Source organism: Lepisma saccharinum, chromosome 18, assembly GCF_977018435.1.
Source record: "Lepisma saccharinum chromosome 18, izLepSacc3.1, whole genome shotgun sequence".
NCBI lineage: Eukaryota > Metazoa > Arthropoda > Insecta > Zygentoma > Lepismatidae > Lepisma > Lepisma saccharinum.
This window is the reverse complement of record NC_139246.1, coordinates 58,295,277-58,317,630: the sequence shown is the minus strand read 5'-3', so window position 1 is coordinate 58,317,630 and position 22,354 is coordinate 58,295,277. Positions and strand designations below refer to the sequence as shown.

Genomic DNA, 22,354 nt, shown 5'->3' with positions numbered 1-22,354 from the left:
TCTTTCTTTTGCAGGATAAAATGCAAGATAGCTTTATTCGGACAGGTGACTTTTTTGCGGAAAGTGGTGTGCCAAGAGTTGAAGGGTTTCGTTTGCCCAGGAGATACTTTTCTTTAATGAACATGACCACTTGGGGTGTGATTGTGTTAGTTCCCATGACATATTATCAGGTGCAGTTATTGACATCAGGTTCAACACTGTATTTTGGTGCAGGTGTTGGAATTCTCGCTTTGTGTAAGTATTGTTATTATATTTATAAATAATTTTATCCATTCAATGTGTTTAAAAACAACCCAACTGACAAATATATTATTCTCCTTATACAGTAATGTTCGTAACGTTGAGTGCATTATTTAGTTTCTATCAGACTCTATTTCGCAAAATTTTATTGCCGCAAACTCTCTCAGCAGTCCATTGGCAAGCAGCAACCTCTCTACTTGCAGCCACTGGGCGGGAAACCAACGCTTCTCAAGTATCATATGGCGAAGGGTAGATGCTGGTGAAGGTACGTCCCCAAACCACTATTAAAAGCTCTGCTTTTCGGAGCTTTTCGGCTTCTCGAAAACGGCCGAGTCAAGCAGAAAGCAGACACTACTATCAGAAAACATATGAGTGTTATCTCGAAGATGAATATTTGCTTTATTATAAACACAGAATTATTGAAATAAATTATTATAACTGTTCCAAATTCCATATAGACAAACTGTAAAGCATTCACGATTTGTAAAACGAGTCAATAATATCTGACTTTCAGGTGTTAATACAAACATGGTGTTCCATCACTGGAGAGTGCTGGAATCTGCAGAACAGCTGGCTGTTGTCCGCTGACAGCTTCCAAATAATTTACACGATATTTATCGTGAGTTTTCATTCAAGTTGAAGTGAGTGTTCTCTTTTGTTTAGTGTATTGTGAATTTACGAAAACAAGCATGGATATTTCAAATTCCGTACGGGAAGCTGTAAGTAATAACAAGTATTTTTATTATATCAATAACGTGACAAGAATTTTTAACTTAGCAACATGGCCGTTGAGAGAGGAGCTGGGGAATATATTATTATTATTTAAAATGTCCTTTCTTTCCTAGGAAAACTGGGGCAATGGGCTGTATAATATATTACCCCCCCCCCCTTCATTGTTCAGAGTACTGCAATGCTTGCCTTCCTCTTAAAACCACGCTTTGCCACTGCTTATGAGTATTAATATCTCGGAAGGTGTTAATGGTAGTGTTATAAATATCATCTCATTTGGATCAGCCGACCTCTATGGTGGAGTCGTTAGCACAACATGCTATGATACCAGAGGTACCAGATTCACCAAGTCTGGGTATGGATGTCCTTTGTGAATGTCCCTTCATCGATATCATCACTGATCTTTTTCCTTGCAATTATCCAAATGTGGCAGAAAGGAGAAGTAAAATAAACTAAATCAATTATTCAATCATTTTGTTCAGTAAGGCTATAAGATCATGTTTAAAAGGGTAGACATGTGTGTTAGCAATTAGAAGATGTATATTGTATAGCACTGCTCTGAATAGAATTAATTATCTTGCTCACAAAAGTAATTAATTAATCATGAAACACTTTAGAGCTCATGCAGTCCAAACATGGAGCTCTGGATGATAACTGAATAACAGGATACTCCATGAGTCACCTCCTGCAACATAATACATTTCTAAACATAATTTATTTTTCTGTGAAAAAAAAAAACAATCAATTCTATCTTGTTACATGCATTTATTAAGAGGTGAGCATATCATTCAGTTCGTAAACTGAATAGAAAGTTATCCATTGCAGTGGAGTAAATTATATATTGTTATCTAAAATGTTCATACCAAAAAAATATGTATTATAAGCATGGTATTGAGCTTAGGAATTGAATTTAACATATATGTATAAACCGTTTTATACAATTTCTTACCAAATAAAACTCGAATGAAGAGTTTTCCAATTAGGTATATTTCATAATATATATATATACAGTGCGTCCATTTCGATCTGCAGCTGAGAGATCGGGAGAAACGTGGCGGACGGCGCTGACGGAGATGCCGACATTTGAGGCCTGTAATGCCTGCTTATTTTTGTGGACATCTTGCAAAACGAGCACTAACCTGTGTTATAACACGCAAAAGTTCTTCTGTAATTCTTCCAAGTTCCACCCTTATATACACAAATAAATACGCTTTAGAAATTATATTAAGAGCCACAGATAATACTCTGTAAAACATTTTAATCATAGTTTTGACCAGTAACGTCCTGCTTAAGTTTATATCCTTGAAAGAGTTTTGTGTCGATGGGGATCGTTTGGAGGTTTCGAATGTGCAACACTGTATCAAGATTACGCTGCAGACGAACCGTTAAAAGCTAATGGTGTTCGTGAGCTTCCTTGCAATCCGAAATCTCCTAGCTCAAGTTTTTTGTTCCTTCGCGACTACAGAGCTGTGAATATAGTGGCAGGCAGATGTAAACCAAGAGCGTGTTAATTTCGTACTGTGCGTAAGAGTGTTATTCTTGGTTACTTGCCGTTACTTGTTTGTGTTATTGCAGTGTGTATGTGTGTTGTGTCAGTCAGACGATTGGAATGCCAGCCGCAAGGTTCACGTTAGAACAAAGAATTTTTATGTATGACACTTACATGAAAACAAACTCGTGTCGAGACGTGTGTAGGCAATTTGTACAGAAATTCCCAGGCGTTTCACCTCCACATAGAGATACGGTTAGACGTCTTGTCCTTAAATTACGAGAAACTGGATCGTTAAATTTTAAAACACCTAAGCAAAAACGACGGATTCTAACCGAAGCAAAACTCGATGAAATTGGTGCAGCGTTAGAACGTTCTCCAAACAAACCTCTACGCCGTGTTTCACAGGAGATGGGCGTGTTAAAATCATCAGCACATACAGCCACTAAGCTACTAAAATTAAAACCGTACAGAGTTTCTATAGTGCAAGAATTACGGCCCCCTGACAACGTAAGTAGAGTAAATTTCTGTAATTGGGTTTTGCAGAATATTGTAGATGGTATTGTTGATCCACAGTTAATAATTTTTTCGGATGAGGCATGGTTTCACTTGCGTGGTCATGTTTGTTCACAGAACAATAGATACTGGAGCACTGAAAATCCCCATATAATACACGAAGTTCCGTTACGCGATGCAAGAATTGGTGTGTGGTGTGCTGTAAGTGCCAAAAGAATAATAGGGCCTATATTTTTTGAAGACACAATAAATTCAGAGAGGTACCGCACACAAATACTCGTGCCGTTTTTTCAGTTGTTATCAGATAATGAGAGACAATATGGGTATTTTCAACAAGATTCGGCCACAGCCCATACCGCCGCTGATTCTTTGGATGCTATAAGGGAGGTGTTTGATGACAGAATAATTTCAAGAGGTTTATGGCCTTCACGTTCGCCAGATCTTACCGTATGTGACTATTATTTGTGGGGAACCTTGAAAAATAGAGTACCGAAATAACCCTCATAGCATCGACGAACTAAAAGACAATATAAGGGCAGAACTAGGAAGAATTACGGAAGAAGAACTTTTGCGTGTGAATCAAAATTTCATCAAACGATGCCAGGAATGTGTGAATGTAGGTGGACATCACGTTGAACAACTCTTATAACACAGGTTAGTGCTAGTTTTGCAATATTTATATAAATGTCTGCATATGTCCATAAAAATATGCGGGCATTACAGGCCGCAAATGTCGGCACCTCCGTCAGCGCCACCCACCACGTTTCTCCCGATCTCTCGGCTGCAGATCGAAATGGATGCACGGTATATATATATAAACACAGGAATAGGATCAGAAAATGTGCCAGAAGGGCAGATAAATACAAATGATGAAGGAGACAGTAAACACTTACCACACGAAGATAAATAATTCTATATTTCGCAATCTGTGTCACATTTTCAAGGTAGAAGAAAGAAAGATCGGTGTCACATGGAGTAGACACACAGAATACTGACCGTAGCGTCTCTATGATCAGTGTTGCCAGAAACAGTTGATAGATAACAAAAAGTACTTTAACCAGTGTTTACTGTAAGGTGGGTGGGTAGTTTCGGGGAGGAGAGGAAAGGGTTACTGGTTGGCTAGGTTGAGTCCGAAGGGTATAGTGGCTGCTATATAGGCCCTTTCCCATTGCCTGCGGAAAGATGTGTGAGAGTGAGGGGGTAAAAGATGGATGATGGCAACACGGAAGCAGTTATTGAAGGTGGTGTTATGGCTGTTGGTGTGGATGGCAACTGTGAAATTGGAGTTTTGGGTGGAGGAACGGTGATTATTGATCCTTAGGTTCAAGGGGGTAAGGGGGTGGAGGTTTCGCCTAAGTAGAAGTTGCCGCAGATTTGGCAGATGAGGGTGTAAATTAGGTTGGATGTGTGGCAGGTGCCCTTAGGTTGAAGGGTGAACTCACCTGCTACTGTGGGGATCAGGAGGGTGGGGAGGTGATAAGTATGGGGCAGGTCTTGCATCTGGATTTGTTGCACCTGTGAGCTGGGAGGAGTGGTGTGGAAGGGGTGGAAGTGTTTCGGACCAAGATGTTTTGGAGGTTGGGGGGGGAGCGATGGAAGACGACCCTTGGTTTATCCCGAAAGATGTGTCCCTGGTGTCAGGATCACTGTGCAGGATGGGGAGGAGGGAGTGGAGGGTATGTCTGATTTTCATAATGTGGGGGTGGTATCAAACCAACCAACCACCTCCAGTATCTCCACTACTCCAGCTCACACTCCTACCACACCAAAAAAGCCATCCCATTTTCCTTGATGATTTTGTATCGATTCACATTGAGATTTCAAATTTAAAGAACAGATGGGGACTTCTGGTGAATGACACTTTTACTTCACACCGTTCTAAAGTGAGATTACTGAGATTACTACCTTCTAGATTACTACCTTTCAGGAGTGTAGTTTTTTCTAATTTTCAATTTTGAGTAAGATAGTTCTTTTTTTCATGGTTGTTATTTGAAGAGTGAGAGACAAACAGGTAGAACTTAATCAGGAAATTCGGAAGATATCTCATCTTTGTACCCATTACAGAGGGCAATCGCTGCATCTTAAGTTGTGGGAAGGAAGGAAGAATTGCTTATATTATCCATGCCCTTCTTCAGTTGAAAACAACGGAAGCATTTAAATGCCCCACACCTTGCTCCGTGACAGTTTGAGGTGCTTTATTGCTAACATATTAAGATCGGGTATGCAAGGTCACGAGACAGAAGAAAAGCCAAGACAAAGCACTTTTTATTTAAGAAAGGAATAAATGGATAAAAATGTCCAAGCAATTTTTGCATTAATGTTTCACATGAGAAATGAGATAACAATTTTGACTTTTTTAGGGCTCCCGCCAACCTCTATGTTTTGCATCTTTGACATATTCATTCAAATTATAGTGTTAAACTAGAATATAAAGCCACATAAAAACAAACTGTTTTTATTTTATTGTCCACAAAAATTAGCCTTTTCTATTTTTCTCACTTTCATTTATTACGTTTTTGTATCCACCTCATGGGACGTGAGTCCTCTACATGCACGAGGCCCAGGGTAGTCGCCCACTTTGTCCACCAATTGTTATATAACCTCAAGGCATCTGCGACTAGCATAAATTCAAATATCTCCATGCATAGTGAAATATAATGGCCATTGGCAACACTGACAGTAGTGCTCGCATCTGACTTCAGGAACTACATTGAGTCTCACATGACTTTTTAGTACCTGGGTAAAGAAAAAATATGGCAGGCATCTAGGCCTGTGGAGGGAAGCTCGCTTATGCAATCGTCCAACACCTGGCTTGACCTGTGTGTTGCATATTATTGTAGGTGTGCCTCCTTGTGGACGGGTTTCTTCCGGGTCTCGTGCAGGCCTCTATTTGCACATCAACCCTTCCACTACAACAACCATGGACGTTTTCAATGTTCTGCAGTGAATACTTTATTCACAATCCTTTGAACATTCAGACACTGATGGCGCAGAATATTCATAGTCTGGAAAATAGGTTTCAAATCTCAAATTACATTTTGCAACTGTTTTATTATCTGTAATAGACAATCAGATAAAATGTTAAAATCAGAGTTTTAATTACTTCCTCTTTTCTCCGCAAAAGGAATTGCTTGTTGTTTTGGCATGGGAGGAAGCTGTGTGTCTCCATGCAGCTTGGCAACAGTTAAGAAAGTAATTTAGTTGCTCTGATACTTGATGAATAACACAGTTTGATAAATTGTTTTTTCACGATTCATCACAGACTTGAATTCAGTAATTTGTGGTCAGAAAGTATATTTGGGATAACCCATGGTGCAACAGCCCACTGAGGGCCAGGGCATACCTACCTATCAACTGCCGGCCTCACTCCTACCTAATTCTACTCACTCACTCACCCTCGGTGGGAGATCATCCAAACAGTTTGGACCGGGGTGATGGGTGGTCAGCATGATGAACCCCCAGTCATTGCTGTAGGTTTTTGTAACCCGGTTACACTACTCATTTGTAGCTCCCCAATTTCCTCATGGAAATCGGGTGGTCATCGGTCCCATGTGCAGGTTGAAATCTCAAGAGAAAAGTCTTCCCCAGGAGACTCGAACCTGTGCACGTCCCGTAACCGAGACACTGACCATGCATCATTTAATATTTGGGGTGGGATGTTTTAAAGTGTAGAAAGCCAGGTGTGTATATGGAAAATAACAAAATGGCAGATTTTATACTAACTTACAGGCTATTTATAAAATGATCAGCAATTTCAGTGATACTTTGGCATGCCTATATCAGTCAGTATCAATACAGAAAAAATCAACTTTATTTATGTATTATTAGTAGTAGTATTGAAGTAATATAACAGCAGCAGTTGGTAAAAAAATAGCCAAGGTGGTTCAAACTTTTGCTTGTTTATTTTCCAGTTTTGTTTGGTTTGTATAAAACCATCGGAATGACCAAAATTAGTAAAGCATCAACCTATGGAAAAGATGGTGGAAACAGTTTGAACAATTCATCACGTGCCTTGAAAAAAGACTGAGTAAGTATAGACGGATGAGCTACCTCCTTATTTAAGTTTTAGTTTTGTTTGGTTTCTTTCAGTTAGCTATTGGGCTGTTTGTGATCCATACATTTAGACTTTGTGCCAAATAGTTTGGTTTGTATAGGACTTTGTGCCAAATAGTTTGGTTTGTATAGGTGTATTATAAGACCAGTATTTGCCAGGTAGTGGTTATTTTTTGTTTCTATTATTATTTATATGTACTAGGTGACAGTTATTAATTTACTTAATTCTTTTTACATTCAGATCACTTAATTGGTGATCTTTGAGTTGCATATGTAATATACGAGGGACAGTCAAATGGAAACCTTAATTTGTTTTTTTGTTTTTTATCTAGTAGATTTCTGCATGCAAAGTTGCACAAGTTTGCTGCATTTTAGCATAGACCCGTTACTGATCCACATATATTTTCAAGTCTGATTTAGTGCCTGTATACCTCAAGAAGAAGAATATTTGTAATCTATGTGCAGTCACTTATGAGCCTCCACAAAGCTCTTTCCACCCATCTGTGTGCGAATTTCTTCCTCTGTTCGTGAACTTGCTGGCATTTTTAAGCGTTCATAGAGTCATTGAATTTTCATTTGCCGTAGAATGTCTATAAGTTTTAGGCTTCCAGAGGGCACGAAACCTCTGCTCTTCACTGGTGCAGGTGTATGTAGGAGGCACCATCTTTAAAATAATAAAAATGGGGTTGTGAAGCTCAATTGATCAGTGCTGCACCATTCAGGTTGTTTTGTAAATAGCAGTCGATACCTCGTGCAAATTTGAGATGTTTACAGTGTGTCCTGTAATTTTTGTCAGAATTTTAAGGTTTTCATTTGACACTCTCTCGTATTTCTTCATTGCTAATTTCACATTGTGACAATATAATTTGTTTTTGTAGTGAAAATTTGTACAGAGGTAGCAGCAGAATACCTTGGAGACAGTTAATGAAGATTGTGTAACATCAAAGAATGGTAGATATTTTTTAAAGTGTATAAAATTTATTTTTGTTACAAATAATACATACATTATGTATTTAAAACATGTTCAAAGCAGTCATTGTATCTTTGAATAAGAAAACATGAATCTATACTGTAATTGTAATTTTGATACAAATTAGCAGTGTTATAGTAAGTACTCCATACATTTTGTTATGCATTTCATTCATTAGATTGTATGAATTATTGAAGGAAAGAAAGATAACAAGCACCACAGATTTCTGACATATATATATATTTTGAAGAAAACAACTTAATAAAGTGTTTGGAAACGAATGTGTAATTGACATATCCAAGTGGCATATTTAATTGATAGTTATTTCTGAAAGCAATATTCTCCTGTTGTGAAAGTGGAATTTTGCATATTTTGATGTACATCCAAAGGAAAATTAGTGAGACGGCTAATTTTAGTAAGCCATTTCTCAGGCATCCATTTTGTTTTTATTTAATTAAATTCACTAGGCTAATGGAATTGGGGTTTTTGTTTCTAATACTGTAAATAATTTACAAAAAAATTCAGAAATTTGTCCAGCTAAAATTTGTATTGAACAATTTTTGTATTAATAAAAAAATGATGCAAGCGTTGTTGGTAAGTGTGGATTCTTGTCTTGCATTCTGAATATTATGTACATGCTTATGTGTGTGATGCACGTTTCCATGTTAACATATGGACATAATGGTGTATTTTTTAAGCTGTGCCCAAAATGAAAAAAATAGGTTGAAACTGAATTTTTGTACTGATTGTAACATTGGCATTGTGTAGTACACTGTAAACAATTCTAATAACTGATAGTATGCATAGCACATAACTTCTTGTTTTTTTTCTATCCTCTATGTAATGTGATCAGGAAAGTGCTATGTTTGAAGTTGTTAAATTTGGTTTTGATAAGTTATAAATTGCATGTTTTTTTTTAACCACTTGTATTTTACCTGATATGTATGATGATTTATAACATTTTTTGCATTTAATACAAATACCTTACCAGGCTGGCAATGTTACTACCATGATATAAGCAACACACAAGTTTTGATGTAAAATGTCATGTTAAACTTCATATCAAGAAAATGATAGAATAGTGTATAGCACTTTTTTTGTATACATTTTTTGAAACTTGATTCCACATATTGATCCTCATTCAGTTGATTTTCTTGTATTTTTCTGTTCTTTTTGTACATATACTGTATATATGAAGATTATAGACCTTCATTTCATGTGAAGTGAGCATAGGGGGGAGAGAAAAGTGTAAAGCTAGAGTGCAATCAGTTTTGTCTCACTTGTGATAAATTTATTCCCAATGTCTACTAACACTCTTCTAGCTGTGGTGCTTGTTCTGTGGTCAAATTGTTGATAGCATGCAAGTCCAAATGTCGTTCCCAACTAGATCTGCTCCTGAACAGATACATAAAAATGTAGCAGGGATGTTCATAGCAAAATCTTACTTGTTATGTAGCCTCAAAATAGGCCTGTTTTCTTCCATACAGAAAAGCGTTACAAGTGCAGTCAATTCTCAAAGTGTGTGTGTGTGCTATTCAAATGTACTGGCACTGCACTAATTCCTATGCTTCATTTAAGGATATGGTAGCAATCAAAATACATTTTAGTGCATAGTTACTTATTATTATACTATTTTCTGAACACAGGGGAGTAAAAGTACTGAATTAATAGCACAGTTTGTTCTATGTAAAAAAATATTGGGCAACAACACATATCCATGGTATTAAAAATTTTTATGAACATAAAAACTAGTGTCATGTACACAAAAACTTTTCCTGTTTGTATACAATATGGTACATTCCAGTGTTATGGATGTGAAATTCAAATATAGTAACACTTTTGTTAGTGGCCTCGTAGTCAGTGTAAGATTCAAAACATAGAAAGTTACTCCATGGGTGTTTATTTTCTGAAAGATATGTGGTTACAACTTGTAACAGAATGCCCTAAAGTTTTGACTGTACAAGGCCATCGTATGTTCTTCATTACCCATGTGAATACAGAGTTCGCCATGGTTTCACATCCTTACCTCACCCCTCTTCCTGCAGAAACCACAACACATGCCACCACTGACAGTCAAAAACGTTACCACATCTTTTTCCCCTTCTCTGGTGTCAGCAGTCAACCGTCCTCTGGGTGCGGTCACTGCATCGCCCAACGGCATGTATATGGGGGAGGGATGAAGTCAGGTACATTGAAAAAGAAAGGGTCTGAACCGAATCTTTCGCATCTCTCGAAAAATGCTCAAAGGACCACGAAGAACATCACCTGCGCCACGCTCTCCCTGTCCTGTTTTAGGGGCAGGGGTGAGAGTGGCAAGATGCTTGGCGACTCTGAATTAGCCATCCTTTGTCGGCATGAACTACACCCCTAGATTTATGGTTTTCTCTCGGATTGGGGAAACAAAGGACGTTATAGCTTGGCGAACACAGTATGTCAAGATCTTTCAAACAGTTTCCATGTGGCAAATGCTCGGATGCCTGTAATGGATCAACATAGCAATGTCTGTCTACTGCAGTAGCTTAGAGTTATTTGAACAAATCATAGACTGACTGATCATGTGATGCAGGGTTATCAGAGACATGTTTTTGGATTGTTGGAGCCATGCGTGCAACACACATGATATTACTAAATCTATTTAATTTTTCTTTGCCATGTCCACTTTCCGCTGGAAGGTACCATATAATTTGTGGAAAAATTTTCATACAGTAACTAGTATTATTCTGATTCCAAATAGATCATTCTTGAAGAATGGAAGTGTACAGGAAAGGCAGCAGAATACCTTCAACATTGCCATGACTACATCATCATATTCTGAAACTTTTGACTGATTCCTCAGTTAAACTTTAATAAATTTAATTATTTGATTATTTTTTGTAGACTGAAGTGAAATATTTAGTTATTGATTGCATAAGCATGGTGACAGTGAAGGTCATTTAGAAAATGGCTAATTTCTATTCTGTTAACACTCATTTAGTCTAAGAATGCTTTGAATGTAATTATCAGTTTGCTGTGTGTGAGGTTATGTTTTTCATTTTCTAAGATGAACTGAAAATGCATGCAGATTGTTGCACAATGGCAAAATGCATGTGAGCACAGTCACAATTAGTTAAAAGTGGTAGAAAAGCAACATAAAGTAAACTTAAACTAAAATCTAAACCTGTGAGCACTGCATATGTTGAACCAGTTGTCAAAATATTCTTTATTTTATTTTGTGCTTGCTAATAAGCATATAATTGTCATAAAGTGAGAAAGGTTGATACTCAAATGTTAATTTTGTCCTGAATGTTCCAGTTAAACCTCCATTAGGTTAGGTTTCTGTAACATTCATAGGTGGGTGGCGTACACCTGTCCCCCAAGCTTTTAACTATCTTTAATGTATGAAATGCACCATGAATTATACTGATCATGCCTGCAAACATTGAATATAAGATCTTTAGGAAAATATTTGGACCTAAAAGGGATGAGGACACAGGTGAGTGGAGAAGGTTACATAATTTGTAATTTGTATTCATATCCAGACATTATTGGAATGATTAAATCAAGAAGACTTAGGTGGGCAGGCCATGTGGCACGAATGGGAGAGGAAAGTGGAGTTTAGAGGATTCTTGTTGGGAAACCTGATGGTAAGAGACCTGCAGGAGGACCAAGACGAAGATGGAGGGATAACGTTCAGATGGCCCTTAAGGAAATCGGTAGGGATGGAAAAGAGTATATAGATCTTGCTCAGGATAGGGACAGATGCAACACCTGTGTTGCTGCAGCCATGAATGAACCTTCAGGTTTAAGAAGGCTTAGAGAGTTAGTTTTTTAGTTCTCTCTTTCTCGCTTTGATATTTTTCTTGTTACGTATTTAGGCATGAGGACAACTGTACACCAAGCATGTGACTGATGTTAGCATTGTAATATTACATGGCTTGTAAGTGCAACAGAACTGTGCAACTGTGTTTAGAACAAAGACAAAGAATGTTCAGCTACGCAAAATCACTCATATGCCATATAGTTCGCAGTGTTGAAATCTATGAAATTAATATCTATGGGGACACGTGTACCGCACGCACGTAACAAGTGTGTTAATTATTCATATCTTCACCAGAATACAATTTTTATATAAGTTTAATTTATTGTCTTGTGTGGATTAGTAAACCATATTTTCTGTTTTATGCCATCAAAAGGTACTCTTCTTCATTGCCATGATTGATATATAGACATTCAAACATCAAACTATCAGAAGTGAAAAATTGTTTTATGTTACTTTAGCATATTGAATTCTTCGCTTGTTCCTTCAAGTAATCACATTCTTTTTTCCCCTATCTATTTTGATGATTCACTTCTACTATTCACACAAACACACACAAAATATATTTTGCAAGTAATGTAGATATGAGTTTGTTTTCTTATGTTAATTTATATCATGTTTATTGTAGATAGTAAACCCACCAAACAACATCTGTCAAATACCTATGTTACAAAATTAATTCAAAGTATGCACCCTGTATTTGACATGTGTGTGGCCTACATGCAGTTGCTGCAAAAGAACTGGTCCTAAAATATAAAAACTCTAAAATAGACAAAAATAATCTAATAATTTTCCAGAAGTAGTTTTTAATTAATCTCGGCACTTTCACTTGCATCCATAAAAACACAAAACACACACTTGATTGCATTTGGTTCTGGCCTGAGAATAGCATGCTCACACATCATATCATGGCCATATTTTTAAGATTTTTTTTCTTTTTTAACTTCTTATACTTTTTGAAACACACATTGATTACTCTACATATTATATTATACACTAACAAGATTAAAAGCTCTCTCTCTCTCTCTTGTGTGAGGAGTCTTCCAGATAGCATAGTGGCTAATGTAGTTGCCTTGTAATCAGGAAGTCCCAGGTTTGATCCCTGATGGAGGCTCGTTACACATTGGTTGAGATCTCACTTTATGTAGATCTAGTTCTGACCATCCTGTATGAGCATAAAGGGGACTTGATGCCATTGTATGAGCGCTCAATAAACTTCTATGATTAAAATACTGCTTGGCTTTTTTAAAATTAAATGCTGAGTTTGAACTTACACTGGTCTAAATTTTACTGGTGGACTGGCCTAATAGAATAAGAACATGAATTATTTATGACTAAGTTACACAAGGATTCCTCTGTTATACTATTTTATATTTGTAATTCATTTCATTTTAACCATCATCAGTACTTTGTATTTTTACATCCAAACTTGTTACATTTACGAAAATGTCTTCCACTCTGAGGATCAAGAAATTTCAGTTCCTTTCTTTCTTCCTTTTAACAATGCCTTCCAGAATGTTCTTTATTCATCTGTCGTCTCCCAAGATATTACCTATCCACGTCTTTGTACATATTCTTGTTTCCATTAAATTCCTTTCCTAATCAGTTTCTTCAAAGGATTTTCTCATTTGCATATTACTGAATGTCGTCTTTGGCTTGATCATATTGACAACATGGAAATTAAGTATCATATCCTTTATGGCTTATATTAAGGTATGAAAGTAATACAGTAAAACCTCGTTAATCTGGACAGGCCAAAAAAAAAAGTGCACAATCCAAGGTTTTAAATGTGGCTAGCAGTTCACAAGAGAACTTCCCAAAAAAAAGGCAGTCAACCATTGATGAAATTATTTCCCGCAGACTTTGTACTGTACTGTACTGTGTAGTCTATTTAGGCATATGCCCTTTAAATACACCATAATAAACGTGTTTTGTTGCTATAAACAGATTTTTAATGAACTTTCTACTGTTCTTTTAGGTTATTTCAGTTACTCCGGATTTTCGTTAAACCGATCAGCTTATTCTCACCATTAGTCCGGATTAATGAGGTTTTAGTGTATTAATGTTTTTAGTTTTTACGTGATATGAACCAACACAACATGACAGAATTTGTAATGAACAAAAGAAGGTACTTTGCATGTTCGCAACAAGTAGTTGAGTTGCATGCAAATACTTATATGTTTGTATGTAATTTGTTTGTGTTAATATAGTGTAGCAGTTTTTAAATTAAAGTAGTTCTCTGTTTTTCTAGAGGAAAAAGGGAATAAAGTAAGCAACCTTTTATACTGTGGCATTCTAAGTACAGCATATTGAAATTGAACAATTGCTAAAATCACTAGTGAAAATTTCAAATATAATTTATCAGTGCAAGTGCAGATGACTGGATTATGTACAGTTGCTACGAAGAGCATTTTGCAGTTAACATTATCCTTCATGGCTTCCTCAATAGCCATCAGGAATTATATCCTTACATTTTAGACAAGTCATTCTATTTTCATTACAACTGAAAATTTGTGAAAATTGTGACCCAACCTGTTTCTCACAATTGGCACAGAATGCCAAAAACCCTTACTTTTTTCACTTAATTTTTCAGTAAGTTCCAGCAATTTGAGTTGCTTAAAAGGGTGCTGACTGAGATGTTATTTTATTTTATAGACTTTGACCACCCCTCATGCTGTCTACATGTTACTGTTATAACCCCAGCCAAAGAAAATGAAGATTGCATTTAATGTCATTAACTCTTAAAATATTAATGTCATCACAGTACACAAACTAAGATTTTGCTATTTTGATACAAAATGTGAGATGCTACATATGAAATCATTAAAGACTCAAAATTATAGTATGATATAAAAATTAATCATGAGCCAAAGTTAGTATTGCTCCAGCAAACTAAGAATTTTATATTATATATATGAGAAATGCACAACATTAAAAACTACTATCTTTACTAGAAATATTAGAACTTTTTTATGAACTTAAATTTTATTATTATTTATTACTATTAACCGCATGTGTTCACACCTAACTTCGTTACTAGTGAGAGAAGTGCTTAGTGCAAAGGTTTACATTGTTAAATAATAGGAGTAGAACTTTTTTCCTTTTCGAGTTTGCAGATATCTAATACATATGTACTTTTCAAATAATGTTTCACCATGCTCTGCTCTATGCAGTGATCTGCTCAATCATAGAACCCTATTTTATCAGACACTTTTGTCATTTTCATTTGGACCTAAGTCGTATGTATTACCTATGAACTGAGTACAAGAAAGGTGTGACTGTTAGAAATTTAAGAATCTATAAAGGAGCATTTATTATTAATAGTGTTAATACTAACTTTATTATGTGTTTGGATGCACACACATTGCTATGACATGCACACAGAGCAACATTTCGTATTTAGAATGTGCCATCAGGTTTTAAGTTTTTTAAATACTTATTCTTTAGGAAAACTCATCCATTTCGCCAGGCTTATATTCTCTTGTTTTCTGATAGTATAGCTAGAAGCAAAAAATAGATTATTGTGGGTAAAATTAACTACTTCTAAGAGATACTTTGTATTTCTTTTTCCCCAGGATAAATATTTACAACCGGAAGGAAATACAAGTATCCAAAGGAGGAAATTTCTCCTTGTATCCCCACAAATACCACTTTCCATGCTACTACATAACGTGATAATCACATATTGAAGACTGAAATGACTGTTGTATTTTTGTAATCCCTATTTTATTGAACCCTGGAGTGATCACATTACTCAGCATCACATGATCGATCATGCGTATAGGTGTTATCCAACATATTGGTTTAAAAAGAACAACTTGAGCTTATACCTTCTCCATGGCTTTATTAAAAATGAAATTATACTTTTGTAAAACACCAAATGTTGCATGCCCTTGGTTACAGCAATAGAAATAATTTAACACTGTACCCTCACTCAGTCATGGAAAACTTGAAAGCTCTAACAGACCAACCACTCGCTACCCTGTAAATTACACCATGACATCACTGAAGGAATAGGAGAAGCATAGGAGTCATTCCATACGAAGGCAACACAGCCCACAACCTGACCATCTACAATTTTCATGAAATTTGGGGAGTTGAAACTATGCATGGAACGTGAAGTTCTAGCCTGATTTGATGTATCACATCACCCCCTTTCCATTGGAAATGCTTGGGTTTAATTCAATATGGCAGACCCCCACTTGACACACACAACTATGGTTCCCCCTGGGCCCAACATGTTTCTGTCATGATCAATTGTACCCAGTATAACTCCTTTATATTTTATACGGGGTGTTAGAGGACTTTTGACTCACCCTAGTACATTGAAACGAGGCTTTTATGTCACATAGTTATATATATTATTTTGTATCTTGTGATCCCATTGCAGTCCCAGCTTGATTTTTTCATATGTTTTAGAGTATAGTGTGGTGTGCCAATTTATTTTTTTTCATGTTTTGAGATTTTCAAGGTCATGTGACAATATTTTTTTTGTATCCAAAGGTAGGCCTGTTACATATCATTGGAAAGCTTGTTCTATTCTCTGCACAATAAATGTTATTTCAGCTTCCTAGGCCAAATATGAGCAGAGTTGCAGCACATTTAGTATAGCTAAACAAGCTCAGAAAGGAAAATTTCTGCGAACTTTGACCTTGAATAATTTGACAATTACCAGACGCACGAGACTCAAAATTTTCACAGTTACTATGTTTCATGCAAAGTTTCAACTCCCCAAATTTCATGGAAATCTGAGGTGGTCAGGTTGAAAATTGCGCATATCTGTGTTGATGTGGCATGGAATTACTCATAGTCAAAACTAAGTGGAAACTGATGACAGCGATGAAAATTCAAATGATAGGTATTTTGTTCCAACTCTGCCAATCCTTGGTATAAGCTATCATATTAGGTAACACTTTTGAATATTGTTCAATGTCATTAAGGAAAGGAAATAAATTGTTCAAGAAGAGTTTGATATAAAGAAATGTATTTCAATTTTTGTTATTCATGAAAAACATTTTGATAAAAAAAAGTAAAGCCTGCTGAAAGGATCAGAAGTTCTCCTAGAATTAATAAACAAGTATCTAAAAAATATCACTTGCAAATCATAATGTAGATGTAAATTTCTGATTGCAATCATGTTTGTGACAGATATGTGATTGTTCATTCTGTTGGGAGCAGTATAGTTGGTGTGTTCAGTTTTTTGTGATTGAAAGTGTGAACATCTGTACTATCAATTCAATGTGCATTTCAGGTTTTTGTAGCAAATGGATTGCTTAATTTTGTAAATGCAGTGTGAGTAAAATGTTAGGATGTAAATGTAATTCAGTTCAGTAGAACTTCGTAACTGCCAGATTTCATTTTACTGAGAGTGGTTTTCTAAATTTGTACCAAAATATTGAAAAGATGATGTTGTTTAAACGAATTAAATACTGATATGTAAATATATATATATTTTCTCAGTCGAAAAGAAAGTCAAAATGCTCCAGTTTAGGATTGCAATGTAATGTTAGTTTGAAAAATGTGTTCTTTTTATGCAAATTTTATAAATGTGTTTTTAAATATATTTTAATACATACTGTGTAGGCTATGTATTTTTCTGTACATCTGTAGAATGTTTTTAGTGAAAAAAGATACCTATTATTGATGATGGATGAGATGTAACCTGCCAAACTATTTTCCAGCTTTTACTAAATGATGTAAGTGTGTTAGAGACATGTACTTAGTCAAAACATTAAATAGTCATCCATAATGTGCAGTGACTCTGTGGATGTGCATCTCTATTTCCTGAGTATGAAACAGGATTAAGTGAACCTCCATGATTACTAAAATGTGTAAAAGTTGCTTTAATAAGGTAAGTTTTTACAACAGATTTTGCTTCCAATGCTTGTGTTGGCATACTATTTGGTAATCTATATACTTTGTTACCGGCAGTCAAGAAAGTTTTTGTACATCTAAGTTCTTAGCATAGATTATACGAAGTAATCAATTTTGGTAATTTTGAGTATGTCCAAAAGAGTTTACATTGAATTGTGATCATTCATTTTCTAGATCATAGTGCTTCCTATAATTTGCACAAAAGTGGCAACATTGTCATACATTGTTAATGGCATATTTAAGGTAAAATTATGTTGTAATTTGAATAGTCTTTGCCAAAACATACAACCTGTTTTAAGCTGTGCTTATTGTATATCTACAGTGTATACAAGATGTCCTTGTCTGATTTTGCTTTAATCATTAATAATGTATATTATTTTGTGAGCATTGTGTATTTTCTTAGAAGACGAAAATATATTTGTTGTTCATAAGAAATTTTGTTATTGGCAGTATTAGCTGTAGGAGAAAGTCTTCCAAAATGGGGACACTACCAAAAGCAAATTTATTAATGAATAATATGTTTCAAACCTTTGATTTTCTTAGTAGATCCTAGATTATTAAGAAACATTGTGTTAAAAACATAAGGGAAATTTTCTGGAAAATAACTTGGACCCCTATTTTGGACAACTGGTTGGATCAGTGATTTATCCACCCCCCAAATTTTAATGGATTTTTATATCAACAATAGAATGACAATACTTCAACATTAACAGAAAGGAACTGTTTGTGTTTTTGATGTTTTATTCACTACCACGAGTACTACAAATAACAAATATTCTGGTATATATCGCAATGCACACCGGAGCCGTTTTTGCATAAAACGTCCAAGCAGGCATACTGTTCGCGACCTCTCGCCTGACTGGCGCAAGGTTCTTGCTGGCATGCGTATAAAGAAATAAATTCATGTTGCTATGCGCGCAAAGCGCTGTGTTCTTGATGACATTTCAAAGTTAAATAAACACATGATTATCATACATCCCCCCCCCCCCCTCTTGGTCGTACAATAGACCAAAATAATATTATACTGTACTTCTCTGACGTGATTACACTTAATCACCTTATAACTGAAAATTGTTATATTGACACTAAACAATAAATTATTGTTCAAAATCATCTTCGATGGGAAGTGGTACAATCTTGACGACTGGTCTTCTGTATGCACCTCCTTTAGTCTTGACGTCAACGACACGAACAAGTCCATCCTTCAGTATCACAACGGTACCTGCTTGAATCTTCTGCTGACGAGTCCACTTGGATCTCTGTTGTAATCCATGTAGATATTCTCTCGACCAACAATGCCACAATTGTTGGTGAAACTGCTGAATTCTCTGCCATCTTGTCAGTCTGTTGATTGGTAATTCGGAGATGTCTGGCTCGGGTAACGAGGATAAAGGATGACCTATGAGGAAGTGGCCAGGTGTAAGTGGGGTTGGATCTGTTGGATCTTGTGAGATTACAGAAATGGGTCTTGAATTTAAACACGCTTCTATCTGACGCAATAATGTTGTCAATTCTTCAAATGTTATCGATGACTTTCCTATTATTCTTATCAAATGATGTTTCATTGATTTAACTGCTGCCTCAGCGAGTCCTGAAAATGTGGTGATCCAGGTGGCATAAAGTGCCATTGTAGACCTTCTAGTGATAAGTAGTCCTGTAATTTCTTATTAAATGCTTCTGATTGAAAAAGTCGTAAAAGTTCTTGTAACTCTTTGTTCGCGCCAACAAAGTTGGTTCCATTGTCACTGTATATATTACTACTCTTTCCTCTTCTTGATGTGAAACGTCTAAGTGTAGCAATAAAAGCCTCGGAGGTGAGATTGCTGACTGCTTCTAAATGTATCGCTTTTGTTGATAAACAAATTAATACGGGGACGTAGCATTTGGCAACTGTTTTGCTTCTTACAGTTCCTGTTTTGACATGTATTGGACCAGTGTAATCTAGAGCCACATTGAACGTGAGCTGCAGTTAATTGTCCCATCAATTGCGACGAAGTTGTGCTTTTTAGCTTAAAACAGATTATGCATTTATGTAGTATTTTCTTAACTACTTGTTTGCCCCGTGGAATCCAATATTTGTCTCTTAAAGAACTTACTAATAGCTGTAGTCCTCCATGTAGAAGTCTTTTGTGCTCTGCTTCGACAATCAATTTTGTAAGGTTACTTTTTGGTGGTAATATCATCTGATGCTGCTGTCAAATGATGATAATTGACTGTTATCCAGACGTCCTCCAACTCTTAGCATCTGATCTTTGTCTAAGAATGGATACAATGTTTTCAAAGAACTTTTATTTGAAAGTTCGTGGTTCGAGTTAAGTTCTTCGATTTCCTTTGAATAGAACGCTTGTTGTGCAATTTTTATACATGTGTGTACTGCACGTTTCACTTCATTGGTTTGAGATACCCAATCAGTCTCTCATGAGAGTTCTTGGGATTGTAAATAAACCGTTGGCAATATGCCACGACTCTTATTAATTTAGACAATTTTGAAAATTTGTCAATGATGTGAGTCTCTCTGTTCTGTATGAACAATGATAATGTTGATATTCGTCTCATTTCTGGCACTTCAGTTTCGAGTTTTATTGATGAATGAGGACACCAATCTGAATTCTCTTTCAACCATTCGGGTCCTTGCCACCATAATGGACACTGTTTCATGATGCTTGCATCAACATCTCTTGATATTAAATCAGCTGGATTATTGTTTGAGGGTACATGTCTCCAATTACTGATTTCTGTTAAATCCTGAATTCTAGAAACTCTGTTTCCTACGAATGTTTTCCATTTTACAGGTGAGGCTGATATCCAGGCCAGAACAATTTGAGAATCTGTCCATAAATGTGTGCTTTAATGCAGGCATTGCCTTATGCACGAGTTCTGATAAAAGTAATTGCACGAAGTTGTAGTCTGGGTAATGTTACTTTCTTTATTGGATCTACGCGTGACTTTGAACAAAGAAGTTTTACTGAAACTTGACCTTGCTGATTGATGGAACGAATATACGAGGCATATTTTTAAAGTAAGTACCGTTTTGATATGTACCAAAATCAAGTAAACTTTTTGTAACAATTTTATTGTTACATGAAATACCACACTTTTATCTACTTTTCCACATAATTGCCACCAATATTAAGGCTCTTATCATATCGAACAACAAGCTTTTGTATTCCGTCGTCATAGAAGTTTGCCACCTGAGTTGCCAGCCAACACGGCTGTTTTGAGGCTATCGTCGTCGTCATGGTGCTTTCTTGGGTGATGTTGAATGCCGCCATTCCATGGATTGTTGTTTTGTTTCTGGTGTAACGTAGGCCACCCATGTTTCATCGCCTGTGACAATTTGGCTTAAGTACGCGTCACCTTCAGCATCATAACGCACAAGAAAAGTCAAGGCGCTACCTAAACGTTTGCTTTTGTGCGCCTCAGTTAACATTTTTGGTACTGATCGTGAGCACAATTTTCGATAGTTTAAGCGTTCGGTAACAATTTCGTAGATAACACTTCTTGAAACTTCAGGGAACTCCTCTGGTAACGAAGAAATCGTGAAGCATCTGTTCTCTTTCACTTTTTCGTCGACTTTCTGCACCAAATTGACAGTGATCACTGAGGGTCACCCATTCTTTTCCTCGTCATGAACATTCTTTCGGCCATCTTTGAAAGCTCTTACCCATTTGCGTACCATTCCATCACTCATAATGTTTTGTCCGTACACTTCACAAATCTGACGGTGAATTTCAACTGCTTTCACGCCTTTAGCACTAAGAAAACTAATAACAGAGCGTATTTCTCAATCGGCAGAGGCATTTTAAATATGCAAAAGCAAATGTATACACAATCGATTGTTGCTGCAATGGCATCTGTGGCTTGACAACAGATGTAGGTACACAGTGCGCACGCCTCGTATAAGCATGCGCCATATGGTTTTTCACTTGCATCTGAAAATCCATGCAATTGTATTTGTGTACAAATCTTTCAACATTTATTTCATTGATAAGTGGAAGTGGCACTTGCAGTTTCTGCCATTCAGTAATTAATTCTGGTGACAGCTGTTGATCCCATTCAACTTCTTTCTGCCAAAGACGTTGAAGAAACATTTTGTATTTGATGACTATTGGACTAACAAGCCCTAATGGATCGAAAATGGATGAAATAACGCCTGTTATTTCATTCTTAGTGGAAATGCTGACTGTTGTAGAACTAGAGGTAAATTTACTGCTAACAATGAATTTGTCTTCTACAGAATTCCAAGAGATTCCTAGTGTGTTTACTCCTTTTTGCGAATGTAATTGGACTGGATAAATTATATAATATATTAGTTGAGTTTGGAATACCTAAGAAGCTTGTTAGTATGATAAAAGTATCCACCAGTGAAACAGAAAGTAAAATTCGTGTGGGTATTAATGTGTCTAACAAATTTACAATTCATAATGGGTTAAAACAAGGAGATGCATTATCTCCATTGCTCTTTAATTTTGCCTTAGAAGTGATTTCTGCGGTGCTCTACGATGCTTTCCAGATGTCGCTAGTGGTCGATGCGGCAACGCTGCTGGATGAAACTGCATAATCACTGAAGCCGCTGAAGTCTGCTGAATGATCGTTTGCACAATCAACTTGTACGTACGCGTGATAATGTTTGTGCACTGATTTGCATCACTATGCAGCTCGACGGAGGACCATATGTTTGTGTTTT

At 36.2% G+C, this 22,354-nt stretch overlaps 1 protein-coding gene across 3 annotated transcripts in view; it reads left to right on the top strand.

The window, feature by feature from the left end:
* Positions 1–18,092, top strand: part of LOC146002596 (1-acyl-sn-glycerol-3-phosphate acyltransferase gamma-like) — a 118,711-nt gene extending 100,619 nt beyond the window's left edge. For all 3 annotated transcript variants that reach the window (XM_083140543.1, XM_083140545.1, XM_083140542.1), the window contains exons 7-9: positions 15–234; positions 6,886–7,001; positions 7,906–18,092. In XM_083140543.1, the coding sequence (XP_082996669.1) occupies positions 15–234; positions 6,886–7,001 (336 nt within the window). In that variant the 3' untranslated portion in view covers positions 7,906–18,092. The remainder of the gene's footprint in view (positions 1–14; positions 235–6,885; positions 7,002–7,905) is intronic.
* Positions 18,093–22,354: the final 4,262 nt, after the last annotated feature.